Source organism: Epinephelus lanceolatus, chromosome 7, assembly GCF_041903045.1.
Source record: "Epinephelus lanceolatus isolate andai-2023 chromosome 7, ASM4190304v1, whole genome shotgun sequence".
NCBI lineage: Eukaryota > Metazoa > Chordata > Actinopteri > Perciformes > Serranidae > Epinephelus > Epinephelus lanceolatus.
Window position 1 is genome coordinate 9,699,585 of NC_135740.1, and position 15,694 is coordinate 9,715,278.

At 41.1% G+C, this 15,694-nt stretch overlaps 1 protein-coding gene across 4 annotated transcripts in view; it reads right to left on the bottom strand.

The window, feature by feature from the left end:
• Window positions 1-24: 24 nt before the first annotated feature.
• Window positions 25-15,694, bottom strand: part of myot (myotilin) — a 35,035-nt gene continuing 19,365 nt past the window's right edge. For 2 of the 4 annotated variants that reach the window (XM_033633288.2, XM_033633291.2), the window contains exons 9-18: window positions 11,845-12,064; window positions 10,257-11,245; window positions 8,959-9,109; window positions 8,592-8,693; window positions 7,876-7,913; window positions 5,615-5,750; window positions 5,203-5,410; window positions 4,858-5,023; window positions 3,578-3,711; window positions 377-888 (exon numbers count right to left, since the gene is read on the bottom strand). In XM_033633288.2, the coding sequence (XP_033489179.1) occupies window positions 746-888; window positions 3,578-3,711; window positions 4,858-5,023; window positions 5,203-5,410; window positions 5,615-5,750; window positions 7,876-7,913; window positions 8,592-8,693; window positions 8,959-9,109; window positions 10,257-11,245; window positions 11,845-12,064 (2,287 nt within the window). In that variant the 3' untranslated portion in view covers window positions 377-745. Of the gene's footprint in view, window positions 184-376; window positions 889-3,577; window positions 3,712-4,857; window positions 5,024-5,202; window positions 5,411-5,614; window positions 5,751-7,875; window positions 7,914-8,591; window positions 8,694-8,958; window positions 9,110-10,256; window positions 11,246-11,844; window positions 12,065-15,694 lie in introns of those variants that run through there. The other 2 variants (XM_033633289.2, XM_033633292.2) reach the window with 2 other exon arrangements.

Genomic DNA, 15,694 nt, shown 5'->3' on the forward strand with positions numbered 1-15,694 from the left:
GGGCTTTAGTGTCACTGTATTGTAGTTGGCAGCTGGGATAAAACTGGCAGCAGGTCTGACTCTGCCCCGCCGTATCCAGGTCTATTAATACATCCGTGACCGAGACACCATTTTGCTGAGAGCAGAATGGACAGGCAGATGAAGAGAGGCTTACAGGCATGTATCAAACATCAGCTCTGAAACCTTAAACAACAAAACAGAGAAGGGAGAGGCACAGTGGTGACGAACAGCAGCAGATGGACAGTAAGAGGTGTGTTTAATTTAACTCAGAAGGCACTTCGCTATGGAAACACTTCACTCAAAGTAGCTACCACATGCTCCTTATGCTTAGGGTTGTTGTTTCCTCAACACAATAATAACAATAGATGAAGGCAGGTTTTTTTTGTGTATTTGCAAGATTCATTTATACTTTTTCCAAGGAAGTAAAATTCTTAAATACTATATCGCAGTGTAATTAAAGGATTTTACTGTAAATGTACCTTCATCCTAAAAACATGGCAAGCACACTGCTTAATTTGTAGTTAATCAGCCTTGTACAGTAATACAACCAAAATGTTTTGTTTAATGAACCTGATCTGGATTGGCCTCAAAATTGTCCTTCTCTGTCCTGGTGTGCTGCGATACTGTAAATCTGAACCAAAGCCTAATCAGTACCATATCTGCCGTGAAATGACAGTTAATACAGGCTCTGGTCCAGTTTTACACTTCTGACATGTGTGATAGTTATCTGAGGATTAGTGTGGCTCTACAGCTCTTCACTCTCGTACAGAGGGGCCGTATGCTGGGCGGGGCTCTCCACAGTCAGAGCAGGCACGTGGCTCAGAGACGACAGCAGCTTCAACGTCTTCGAGCCAGGGGGCGCTGTTTTCATGGGCTGGGTTGTACGAGCTACGAGGGACAAAGGAGAGGGGAGTGATGAATTCAAATGAACCTTTACTGATCGATGACATATGGACTCAATTTTGATCGTTTTCTTGTTTGACTGGAATAGTTTTATTAGAGGAAGGCTAGTAACTGTAATTGTTGACAACTATATTATTCACTTATCATTATTTTATCATGCTATAACCCTACCTGTCTACAATTTTACAAGTATGGTATTTCATGAACTTTGAAAACGTTACCCACATATATTATAGTGTCTGCATGTGAATCCAGATTGTCTGATACCAGTTCTTCAATTTAAAAGCAGTGCTTAATGTTGTGGTCCCTTACTTTATTATTTTTTGGATAACTGAGTAAAAACTTCAGGGTGACAAATCCTTTTTCATAGGCCTGCAGATGCCTTGTTTATTTATATATTAATAATAGGACTAACATCACTGGTGTTACCAACAGCAGTAAGAGATTATACTGGTGGACGACTAGCTAAACATTCCTTTCATGCCCGCTGTCTGAAAATAACTCTTCTGCCCTGCACACCACAGCACAGGACAGCACATCATGGCTCGTTGCCAGGTAAAGAACCAACACACGTTTGTAGAGACAATGGGTCCGCAGCTCTTCATGTTTCACTCTCCATTGTCAGACTCACTAAACAATTCACTAGTGATTTTACAGTTACTTTCATCTGGGCCTGATGTGTTTGTATGTGTGCACATGTCCTCTGGGGCGAGACACTGTTTATAGTTATACTGTGTGGTTGTCCCTGCAAATCAGCTGTAGTATTAACTGTAAATAATCACAACCTATGACATGTCATCAAGGCTCAAAAAATACAAATACTAAACTACAGTATGTAACACAAATACACAGAAAAAAACAAAATGGGCCCCCTTAAAATCAAAAGAACTCCAGGGCCATACTCATGTATTTATCACTTAGAGGCTAGGGGGAATCTCTGAAACAAAAATTCTTGATCAGGAGTTCTTAAAGTTTTGATAACTGAGTGGCATTTTAGGGAGCCAGCATATGAATGAGGGCTGCACAGGAAAAGTGCAAACAGACTAATTTAATTTAATTACCTTTTAATGACATACTTTACTGTGACATTTTAAATTACCTTTTTCCGTTTTTTTACCATCATATTACATACTAAGCAATTCTTTATGTCATGTTTTTTGAAATGCTATACTATGACTTTTTGTGACATTTTTATGGCATATTATACTCAAACTTTTTTATGATAATCTTCTGAATACTATGACTTCTTATTAAAAATTTTAACACACTATACAATGACTTCGTTCACTGATATTTATATTATAAAACCTTGATGGAGAGTTTACAGACGGTGAGTTGATTTCCTCATCCCTGTGAGTGACTCGCAACCACAAGCCATCACTGTCCAAAGCTAACTAAAAAACAACACCAGCACTTGAAAAATAGACATAAGAGCTTAAATTTAGCACAACTTTAGGGGAGCTGACTGAGCAGCAACTGGAAATGTCCATGCCTAGATCATTAATAACAAGCGCCGATTTTCTCTCCTTTGAACCCTAGTTTGGAACGTCAGTGTGTTCTTGTTAAGTGCATTCAAAGTTCACCGTTGTGCTGGAAATTAACGTTAATACATGCCAAATGTTATGCACACTATAAAAGCATATGAATAATCATGATCAATACATTATTGGGCGGGATAATTTGATACTTTAAGTGTACTGTGATTATGCCCCAGGTATAAACCACCTCTAAGCTCTCGCTTGGGTCCGACTAAGACTGGGCAATATACCAATATTAAATCAATATTGTGATGTGAGATTAGATACTGTCTTAGATTTTGGATATTGTAATATCATTGTTGTCTTTTCCTGGTTTTAAAGGCTGCACAACCAACCAGACTGGTCTGTTAAACTTTTTGCCTTTTGTCACACTATCTGTCGAGGTGTTTGGTCAAAAATATTTTGATATTTAATTTTCTCCATATTACCCTGCCCTAGTCTGAATATTGCCACAGCTGTATGCCATTGTCACTTTGAAATGTATGGTGGCTTACCCTGCTGATGTCTGAGAAAAGTTCTCTATTTTTACTATTGTGTCACCAACTATAAGCTCTTAGTGATGAAAAGCACCCAGTAAAGCCTGTCTGTTATGAGGTCCTGTTCAATTACAATATCTGAGTCCTGGTTCATACAAAGTGGTCAGTAGTTTGCTACTCATGTACACAGTCCAGCTCTGTGTAACAGAGGGTCAGATAGTGTTCTGCGAGGCCTTTGTCAGCCCTCTCACTCAGCCCCTCTCCACAAAGCAGATGGTGTGTTATGTGATAGAGCAGAAACCTAATAGCTGTGTTGTATTTTCCTCCAGTGAGCTCTCTCTCATCAGTGGATGCACTCCATACTTATCACTCCGACTCGCTGATTATGCAGTAGTCTTTAGGAAAGCTGAACAGCTCGACGCTGCATACATTCATCAGGTTTCCGCTCGATCACATAACACGGCATTTGTTTGACGTGTTCCAGGCTATAGAGCCGGCGTCACTGTAGCGTAGAGCACACAACATCCTCCATCTGCTGTTTTAATTTTACAGCCTGGGCTACTATGGTAACTACTCGGCTATCTCACACAAGAGATAACTGAGATGGATCCTTTACAGCAAATTTGCATAGAAAGATGAACACACACAAGGTGGACTTACTGCCGACATCCAGCCTGGCGTTGCATGTGGACATGCCAGCTTCATTGATGGCAGAGAGAGTGTACCAACCAGCATCAGTCTTCATCACCCTCTCTATTAACAAGCACTGCCGGCCTGAACCGTCCTGATACAGACTGTGGAGGAACAAAGACAGAGACTAAGTGTTTAATTCATCATTAAGTTAGAACATGTTGGCTAAAGCTTCCTAATGCATGCTGAGTATTTAAAAGAACATACAAAAATACACGATTTAAAAAACACAATGGCACACATAAACTGAGAAATTAAAAGGGATTAAAACCTACACAGTAAACGTGTATTGACAATATAAAAATATTTATTATACATGTAGGTGCTTTCAGGTACCTCAAAATACCAGTATGACCTATTGAGTTTGATGCACAATACTGAACTGCAGTTAAAGCAGCTGTGTGGAACTTTTTACCATTCGTAAAACAGTCCCTAGTTCGTATCACCTCCCCTTGAAGATCTCTTGTACAGTAGGTGGTGGTATGCACCTGGGAGTTGTTTGCGATCCGCCAATAAATTGAGAGAAGAAGAGCCGTGTTTACAGAGAGTGTTCTTCGAGTAAGCGGTACGCAACGGGCATCGCTGAACACATAACAGTTTTACCAGATGTATCTATAAGGACTTGGTTGTACTTTCGATGTCATGGTGGATAAAGAAGAAGCACCATCTAAAAGAAAAAGAACAGAAGAAGGCTAAATGGGACAGTGATAGGGCTCGAGCCCAAACGTGTGTAAACTTCGGTCGGGCATTCATCAAGTGGAGAGAGCTGAGAGATTTGAAAGGTTTTAAAACTGATCCCGAGTTGGCCCTTTTCCTAATCGAAAGGTATGTAATTTTTGTTTTTATTTAGAGAATATACCGCAACTTGTTAGACGTTGTTTCACTTCAATATATGACGACATGGAAGTTATAAGCAAGCTAAATGTAATGTTCGCTGATGTGAACCGCTTTTGTCTAGTAACGCCACAAAATTATCTGTGACTGTGACCATGAACACAAATACACAGCAGGCAGTTGTCCTCAGTTTATAAGAAATTCAGAGCTACACCAGAACATTTATGATTTTCCTCTCGCTCTCCAAAACAAATGCATGCGGTAATTGCTGGTTGCAGTCGAGATTTTACGACACCAGGCTGTAGGTGTCATACCCTTTCGACCAAAGGGGGGCACTATAATCAACAAAAACGTAAAGTTCCGCACCGCTGCTTTAAGGAGGAGTTTAGGGGTAACCAAGTACTTTTCTGATTCACCTCATTCTGTGTGGGTCAATGCGCAGCATGTCTTTATCTTTCTTCCAGAAAAGCTGTGGAGGAGGGGAAGCGTCCACTTTACACTCTAACCTAACAGTGTCACCCTCTAAAGCTCTGGAGTTCGACATCTTCTGGACAAAGGTGGGAGGACGAAGAGCTTCCTGGGCTGCAGAGAGGAGGTTGCACAGCACAGGTGATTACGTATCTCCCACTCAGAATAAATACTGTACAAAGTAGGACTGGTATAGATTAATAAACTATGGTGATGATTACTAAGCTGTACTTTGATAACTCTCTATTAAAAAGACAGCATTTCCATCCTACATTTCCAAACAACATTTTTACCTAACACATCGAGCCTCATGGTAAATCTGCTCTCCCCTGCTCGGTTCCTTGCCACACACTCATAAACGCCGGCATGGTGCACTGTGACGATCTCTATGATGAATGAGTGCATCCCTTTCTCACACACCAACATCTTATGGTAGTCATCTGGACGAATGGCTTTGCCATCCAGGTACCAGCTGACGTCTGGAGTAGGGAGGCCTCCGACCTGGATTGAGAAAAGAGAAACGTTTCTACTTTATTTACCTTTACATGATCACACCATTATTGCACTGATTTGTTGTATTAGTTATAGAAGGGAGCCCTCGACCTTGACCTGTAGTAATACAGACTTGAGTGTATTATTAAACCTAAAATCGTGAAGCTTTTGGTGTTAAAAACCTGCATGTGTGTGTGTGAGTAAGTAATTCACCTTGAAGTCAATCCTACAGAAGCGTCCCTCCTCTACAGTGAGGTCTTGAGGGATCTGCAAGAAGCGAGGAGCGTAACATTTCTCTTGGATGGCTGAGCCCTCATTTCCCCTGTCTGTGCCTGTGTGGCGCCTACCCCTGCAGGGAGAGAGAGATTATTTATTCATAACCTCACTTTACCTCACTTTCACTGACTTAATTTTACAGTCCACTGGTGACAACACACACACAAGCAACTGATTCCTGTTCAGTCTGACAGCATGGCTGCTGAATCAGGGACTTGATCCATTTTCATAAAAATGTAATGAATGAAAAGGACATTGCTGTGGTCATTTGACTAGTTCAACAGAAAATAGTGACGCTCTCTTTTGTTATGGTGACAACACATGCAATAGAGCCATAAAGTGTTACACTCACTAGTTTGAGAACTCCATTTGGCTTGCTGCTGCTTTTTATGTGATCAACGGTATTGTCAACTTTGCACAGTAGAGTGGGGTCAATTTCTGGTTTTGCTGGTCCGGTCCGGTGTACGAGCTTACATGGATTCGATTTTATGCAAACCGACTAAACCGACATTTGTCATATAACACGTTCTGACAGATTAAAAGTAGCCTACATCAACAACCCGTGCTGACGGCATCATGGCTCTAAATCGAACTTGTATTGTATTAGTAATAAACGATATAACAAGGTGATAAATATAATATTATGTTTGTTTATACACGGACAAACAAAGACAGTGTCTGACAGGCTGTGAGCTGAGCACCACATGAAGGACATCAAATTTCAGTAGAGATGGGAAGGGCAGAGTAATGCACGCCATGTTTGTTTACTAGAAAGTTCATGTGTTTCTTGGGGTGTTGAGCCAAAACAAGGCAGTTAGTCTCTCAAGAAAACTAAAACTGCACCAATATGGCAACATTTTAGATTTGAAGCCGATGAAAGAGGTTTCCTAACTATCTGCAGGCAATGTGGAGCGCCGTTTAGAGCTCAACTTTTGTTGGATGACCTGTTTCTATTTATAGGCTACCTGTTGCTTGCTTTGGCTTTGAAAGGGCCGCAATGGACGAGGAATGGCTGATTCATCAAGTTGAATTGAGGAATTACCTACAGTACATGATGCCTCATTATTTCACTACAAAAACAAAACCAAAGTAAGATGGCAGCTGGCTTGAGGGAGATCTAAGGGAGCTGAGAGTTTCTTCTAAGGTAAATGATCATTACTAATAACAAGCTACGCTCCTTGCTGTTTGCTGTATTGTATGCAATTTCTGGTAAATAATACAATTCAAAACATGTTTTCTGTTTTAAAAAGTAATGTTACAAATGTAGGAAGATAGCAAGTAAGCTACTACCAATCTTTTAAGTGGTTACATATCCAGTCTGATCTCACGTGCACAGCTGATTATTTACATGGTTTGTTTACATGATGTAACAGAGGTGCATATCTAATGTATTCAGTGAGACAGAGAGCCCCGATGCTACATAATGCAATATGATAATAGTCAATGCTGGTTCGCTGTTTGGACACAGTGTCATTATGTTCCACTCTGGAGCGGCTACTGAGTATATAATGTAAAATTCAGTATACTGTCCTAGCCCAGCCTGGCTCTAATATCATACCAGTATGAAAAACTGAGTAGATGTATTTATAACTGGCAGTGTCGGGGGTAACACGTTACAAAATAAATAATCAGATGACATTTTTGTGTAACAAGTAACATAACGTGTTGGTTTTGCAATTCAAGTAATCAGTTATTTAGTTACTTTTCAAATCAGCAAACCATTACTTTCACTAAAATATTACAGTATTTCCCTGTTTCTTTTGCTGACATTAATTGCATGTTTGTTAAAACATGATGTAACGTAGCTGAATGGGAACGTCTGTTCTACTCTCATACTATTTCTATGGCCATTTCTCTCTGTCCAGTTGGACAGTTGGAGTTATAAGACACTGGGAATGTTTATGGCACCACACATTGTAGAAATTAAGTAAACACAGGCTATAATTAGGGCTGAAAAAACACTTTCCAATCCTTATGTATAAAATCCTCCTATTTCTACATCGAATCCCATTAAAATAGTGTAATGTTGCAGTGGACAGAAAAACACAAGCAAAATATTCATGAGCTGGACAAAAGCAAAATGACCAATATAATTTTTAATCCACCCATGTTTAAAAGACTTGGAATCACATATTCAAGGTTCTCGTGCTAAGTTAATAATTATGAGCAATAATGAAACATAAATCACTTTTATTTACCATAGTCCACCTGTGTGTCTTCCTTCTGGTGATTCTGGCTGTAACAGAAAACAGAGTAATATAAGCAGAGGCAATCACAGGTTGAACTTTGAAAATGAACCGTATGGGTCAATAGCTTGACAAAAAGCCAGGAGGCTAACTGTGTGTGTGTGTGTATTCTGACACAATAGTCCTGTTGTCACCAGTGAGCGAAAGGGGCTTGTTCTCAGAAAGCAGGCAAGAAATAGCCACCGACAAATGTGTGTCTCTGTGTGTATATGCACGTGTTGTGTGTTGGTGTTGTGTGTGAGACAGAGAGAGAGAATAGATGGTGCAAAGCCCTGTGAGCGACAGAGGCTTTTTGACAGAACAATCCTGGGCATGGGCACACACACACACACACACAATCACACACACCACTGGACAAAATGACAGCATGGTACAGCTCAGTGGGGCTGCTGATTATACTGCCAGGCTTTTTCAACTTTGGGCTGGGAGGCCCTGAGAGGGAAACTGGCTCCCTGTGCAGCCATTCAAACCCAAATGACTGTAATAATGTGTGGTCTTTACTTAATAGCAAAATGAAAGCTAATGGGCTTTGGACCAGAGCCAACATAAATGTCTGTGCAGTACAGTCAGCACTGCAACACCCATCAGTACAATCAGAAACACGCTGTTAAGAGGATTTTTGTATTAATTATGACGTCTACTCACTAGATGAAAGTTTGTTATCGTACCTGGTCGGGTTGTGAGTCTGAAAGACTGTCTTGGTCAAACATGTAGTTGGCGTTGTCTGGACCCAGCAGCCTACGAGCCATACGCTCCTCATAGGACAGTTTCTGTTCGAAAATGAAGCTTCATACTGTTAAATTATAATTTTTCACGCATAGAGAGGGCGTGCTGTGATTTGTTTTGGTAAACTACTGTAATTATGTATTGTGTTAGGTTCAAACAGGCACACAGTGTGTGAGTGTGAATGGGCTGGAGTGTGCTAGTAATGGGGGAAATGTTTTTTTGTCAAATGAAATGTAGGATTTTTGCTCTTCCAACACAGTTTGCTGGACACACAAACACACATACACAAATAAACACACACACACACACCTGGCTGTTTCTCCTCCTGGCCTCCTTTGAGCGCAGCTTCTTTTCCAGATCCTGGATGAGGGCGTCTTTGGAGCCCTGGATGTCTTCATCTGTGGAGCGAGAGGAAGAAGGCCGAGGAGCAACAGACTTCTTCAGAATGGGCTTAGGAAGGCTGAGGATAGAGAGAGAGAAAGCAGGAAGGAACAGAAGTTAAATAGAGCAAAAGAAGGAGGCAAAGATGAAGAAGATAACAATAGGCACTAAAACAACTTGTGTGCTGAAACAAATCTTTATCCATCACCTGTGGAAAGCCTTTGTCCTTAGCTGACGATTAGAAATGTGCTATGACTAGGGCTGGCTGATATGTTGGTATTAAGGGTGCGATGATAACAATGTGTCCACCAGTAGGGACTTGTCCGATTCTACCACAGGAGCTATTCAGGGCAGGTTATGTAGCAAATCAGGACTGGATTCTTACATGATCTCACAAATCTAGCTGCCTTGAAAGGTTAGGTGATTTGTGCTGACATAAAGGAGAACACTTGTAATGATTGCTCTCAGGAAGCTTGAAGCTTCCATTTTGAAAGAATTTTAGTTTTACTGTTGTGTTTCTTTTGTTGTTAACTCAAGAGTTGGCTCATGTGAGGCTTTGTTTGAAGTACAGTATAGTCACAATATACATATACTATACACTTTGATAAAAACATTACATATACCGTGATAGAATATTTTGGCCCATCCCTAGCTATGATCTCTAAACAGGTTGCTATGATTTATTTATGAAAGAAAGTTAAAACATCTGCGTGGATATTTTTACTAATACATGCTACAAAATGCATTTAATGCAGGGACAGCAAAGAACTGATTGCTTTGCTTTATGGATCTGATGTAAAATAAAATGGACTGCCCATAAGTTTACATAACTAAGTCAAAGTCACATCTGTGATTTCATTGTCTTTCTGTGAAGGTTTCTGTTTATCATCCAGGTGCATAAAAATACATTCAAATACCTGACTACAGATTTAGACATTTCAGCATTCATCTGAAAAGCTTCTTCAACAGGGGATAATTATTTTCAGGAGGTGACCACATCCACCAGTATGGTAGGTCCACTTACTGTTAAATCACTGTAAGCAGTAAATAAGTGTTCCCTTCTCTGTTCCATCAGAGCTTCTCCAGTTAGCCCTACACATACACACATCTGTTCTCTCTGCATAAATGTATACATTTTGTTTGTCAAAGGAATGTTTTTTTTGTGTGGGAAATGTTCACTTGTCTGTAAACATGTGCATGCCAAATTGACGTATATATTTACTTACATGCTTGGCCCTTCCTTGTAGCTGGCGGGCAGGGAGACCACAGCAGGTGGTACTCTGTTCTGTCCGTTGGGAGTGTTGGGCTGTGGGACAGAGGAGGAGGAGGAGGAAGGAGATAGAGGGGAGTGAGGGAGGGAAGGTGACACTGGAAGAGGCTGCTGAGGGAGGGAGGAAGGAGGGGTGGAGGCCCTCACAGGGAGGAGAGGGCTGGAGGGGGCAAGTGGGGAGCGGGAGGGGGAGGTGGAGGGGTGGGGAAGGTTGGAGTTGGGAGATAGCTTGGAGGAGGAAAAAGGAGAGAAGGCGGACTGGGAGGGCAGCACGGAGCAGAGGTAAGCAGCAGATGCTGACATGGTGTCCTGATTGGCTGGCAGGGTGGCGCTACCAAGGCCGGTGGCACTGGGGATGCTGGGGGTGAGGGTGATGGTGGAACGCATGGTGGTGCGGGGGAGAGAGGAAGAGGAGGCTGGTGAAGGGGTGGAGGAGGTTGTGGTGGCAGAGGGACTGAGCAAGGGGGCAGCAGAAGAAGGAGGAGGTGCAACAGAGGAGGCCGGGGTGGAAATTGGAGAGCTGAGACTGGATGAAGTGGGAGAGGACTTGGCTGTGCCGTTGGCCTGGATCTGGGTCTGGGCGACAGACTGGGTTTGGTTCTGACTGAGGCTCATTGACTGAAACTGTGACTGGGTCTGCGACAATGACTTGGACATTGACTGAGTTTGAGAGAAAGACTGGTTTTGTGTAGACCTCATTTTAGTTTGACTCTGTGCCTCCGTAACATTGGCACTATTTTGGGAACTGTTGAGCTTCTGCTGGGAGTTATTTTGGTTCTCCTGGGCTTCTTTCAGAACACTTTCATAGCTGGGTGCCTGAAAGGCCGGCTGTGATTGGATAAAATGCCTCGGTCGCTCATAGTTAAATGCACTGGGAGGGAAGACGCTGGGAGTGAAGGTAGGCAGGTCTGACAGGTTCATGTTGTTGCCTCCTGACTGGGAGGACTAGAAGAGAAAAGACACACACACACTTAGAAAAACTGAATCAAGTTGAAATTATACCTTTTTTCGAGTCTTATGAAAAAGAGACATGCAGAAACTTTTACACATTTACATTTGCTGAGGTAATAACACCACTTTTTGAATACCTAATGTTACTCATTTAGAGAACAAATTCAAAAGAATATACAAGGTGGAGTTAAGAAAATCAGTGCCAGGGAAGTTGTTTGTTCTTGTCAACTAATGTTTGTTATATTTTCTGATGTTCAAAATGAAAAAAAAAAAAAAAAAAGCTAGATGAAAATTTTAATTAAAAATATATAGCTACACCACCTCAATAAACACCAAATATAGGAAAGACAGGGTAAAAGAGACATATTATGTACATTGCAGACTACCTAGGCTGCATAGTTTGCATTTATTTACTTATTTATTGATTGATGTTTTCTCTTTGTAGCCTGTGTCAATATTAAGTTGCCATTCTGTTGCCATTAACCTTTTAAACATGTACGATGTATGAAGTCACATAAGACAGTAAGCATGATGACATCTGTAGCAAAAAGCTTCTCAAAGAGCACAAAACGTAGTGTAAGAAATGTTCTTACAGTGAAACTGATCTTGCTTGGGGTGAACAGCTTGGGTGTTTGGCTTTTCTCCTTGGCTTGGGTTGGTGGTGGTGGTGAGGGTGGAGGGGGAGAGCTGGGCATGCGGGCTAGGATAGTAACCTCTGGTGACCTCTGATCCTCTGAGCTCAGGGCACTTCTGTCCTCCCTTTGACCAAAGGGTTCCTCAGAGGAGTGGTTGGCCAGCTGAGGCTCTGGATAGCTGACAAATGAAAACAGACATGTCAGTAAAGGTGTGAATATATAAAACTTCAGGTTCTGGGATCTGAAGCAAGTGAAGAGTCGGGGGGGCTGATGGGTGAGATACTTGTAGAGCTGACACTAGGTTTGAGGTGAACAATCTGGAGACTGATCAAGATTGTCGCAGATAAAATCTAGCTTTAGAGGCTCTGTGTGTGATTTTTATCACAGCTTTTACTGTATCCCACCAGAGATTTCCAGGATACATAAACTCAGTGTGATCACTTTGCCTAACAACAGGAGTTCCTGTTCAGTTGTTTTGAAAGAGGTAAACACAGGCTGCACGAGCTAACATGTAAACATGTATTTCTCAGTAGCTGCCATGTTGACATCACACTTATCTGATGTTGATTCTGAACCAGCTGATGTTCACCATATTATTTCAACAGAATAGTTTGTGACACAGCCATGAGATTTTCACCATCAAGATCAATACGTCAACTGGTGAGCAACATTAAAAAGTGTCTTTAACTGCATAAAAATAATGCTCCATTATGGCTTCCATCGTACTACTGGGACCGTCTAATGAGAGTAACAGATATCAATGGTTCTGCTCCCATTTCTGCCCACTCAGTAGATTTCTTCCTGTAACACCAAGCCTGGCTGGTCCTTCACTTTTATTCTAGGAAAGAATGTTGTTCCCATGACTACCACGTAGTCTGGGCTACGCAGGAGCATAATGACAATAGCAGTCTCTCTCATTGCTTGCTCTCACACACACACTCATTTACTTACACACACATGCTCACTGTTTTTCTGTGGTTCTCCTGGTCCCATGAGGGCTCAAAACTATTTTGGCCAACCAGCATCATCTGACACTGAAAATACACTGATGGACAATGATGTTTGTTTGGACCATCAGTACACCTAAATCTTAAAAATGAGTGGTTTCTAAATGGACAAAAATGTATGTAGTTGGAAATGGCCTTTATGGATGGATACATGTTTAACTAAGCAGTCTCTATGCCACACAAGTAATGAGCAAAAGGTTGAGTCTGAGTGGCTAAAAGCAGTTTCTTAAATATCCCACTAACTAAAAGACAAATGGAAGTCTAAAACCTCTTTGGATAGTGCTGTAACTTTTCATGTATAATACCTAACTGCCATGGTCCGGGGGTCATGGTCAGGTAACCACACGTAGAATAAATACACAGCATGTAGACTGATGCATGCAATGCAGAGCCAAAGTTCACAAGCTTCAGTTCCATTCAAAAAGCGGTATCCTCCTGGGACCCAGAAGAAAAAAGTTTTGATATCAAGATTTGTTTTATGTAATTTAAGTATGAGACTTGAAAGAAACATTTTGCATCAAAAAATTTTTTTCAAAAATATTATTTATTTATTTTTTATCACATGTCCTCTGTAGAGGACATCGGGACTTAGTCGGGTCTTAAATTTCCAGAGTTAGTCAATGAGTTTCAATTGAGTTACAATGGGACTATGGGGTATTTTATGCTTTATCTCTAAATATATGAGCTACAAAGGACTTTTACTCCCCTGGAATTATTATGTGGCTGTCTTCAATGCTTAACACTATGATAGATAGCTGTAGCAAGGTAGAGTGTATTCTTAATAGCTATACCAACAGGCCTGACGTTGCAGTCAGGGTGCAGGATTGGTACCTTGTACCACTGGGTTTAAGGGCCTAGTGGTCCAACTGCACTCACCCCTCACTATCTATGATGTGATGAGGTGTAATGCTTGCTATGTAGTCATTTAACACTCGCCCAGGCAATAAGAAGTGATGGGGAGCCCCATAGTTTGACCCATGACCCCATATGTGACAGACCCAAAGACCAGGTAAACTTTATTGCGTGTGGTGGCCTAGGAAGGGTAAAGAACAGTGGAGTGAAGCTTTATAGATACTATTGTATGTGTGAATACACTCTCAGCAAGAATTGTCATTGTTTAAAGGAAACAGAGCAAGAAGTTTCTCGAAATCCTCCTTTTAGGTAGTATCCTACCATAGATGCATGGGAATGTACGTTCACCTAAGGTGTTTTTATTTTTCAATAAACCTCCAAATTCTTGCATACACATTACTTCAGAGTCTCACTCCAAGCCAAATTTCTGCTTTCACACTGACTAACCTTTAAAACGTATTAGAAATTATGAGAAAAAACCGTCATTCCCCTTAATGGCCTTCTGCCTGCTGAATCATGGAAACTGGTTAAAAGACAGGGGGTACTAAGTCCTGATGTCCTCTACAGAGGACACTGAATAAAAGGTGTATTTTGAAAAGGTTAAAATTACTCTGGATTTCTGAAATCTCTCTAAATTAAAGTTAAGACCCTTATATTCAGGAAACTAATTAAATATTAACAAAATAATCATAACTTTTGCCAGAAAATGATCAATTACCACTCTGGCAGCAAAAAACGAGAAAAACGTAATGGCAGCCATTTTGAAAAGCATATGTGTTTGCCCTGTTAACCCCACCCACATAATGTCTACATCATTAGAAAGCCTTGGATGTCCTCTTCAGAACACAATTTGACCCAAATGGATAGCATAAAGAATACTTGAGTTACACTAGTTAGACCTCCACAGAGGACAAAAATGAATTGTCAGGACCCAGGAGGGTATAGCGTTAGCAAAATATGCTGACCCTAGCACAACAAGCTCACTGGCGTGTGGGTCAGTCTTACTATGGCGAGTGCAAATGAAACACCACAGATGAAAGTACCGCCTGAGTGTTTCCTGTCAGCTACAACAGCGACAAAGAGAGAGATGTGTAGAAGATGAGGAAGGTGTGCAACATTGCTCCACTGTTGTAGGGGATGGGATTAGAAAAACATCTCACATGCTAATGCACATTCAATAGCATCACCCAGATGTGCAGATCACCAGGACGAGGAAAAGGTGATCTGGTTTTTGGTTTTTTCGATTTTATATCATAGGAGATGATTTTCAGTTTTACTGCCTGTTGTGACCTATTGCCTTTTGGGAGATAATAATACAAATGTGTTTGAGCTGTTCCATATTTTTAACAATTTATGAAGAGTTTACCAAAGTTGTCAGTGGATAAAATGTTAACTCAGTCCTTAGCAGAAGGACTCTGTCTGTCTTTCACACTGGAACTACTATCTGTTCAAAATAAATGATAAGAAACATGTCCTGATGCATTTGTTTTTTTCTTACTGTCCTGAACTCGCACCATGAGTTTTATGTAACAGATAATGATTTACAAACTGTTTTACAACACTGTCATTGTGTTTCTTTTTCCTAATGCAGACAGGTGGCTTCATGAAGAAGAAAAAAAAATAACGTTTTAACGTTCATGATTTTAACTGTTGTTGACACTAACTATTGGAGGCCACGCCCACCGTGGCCACGTGACCATGCACAGCAAGTGTTGTACTTGCTGTACTGAAAGTAATTTTTGTATGTGTGTGTGTGTCCGTGTCCACTTGCATTTGCGTGTGTGTGTGAGTGTGTGTGTGTCCACGTGCATTCGTATGTGTATTTGTGTGATTAAGCGGGCAAAGCTATATTGGTCTTGGAATTCGGACATCAGCTGGCAGGTGCAGATGCTCTACTGGTGACCCAACCCCTTTTAAAACACGCATGCACATACACACACACACACACA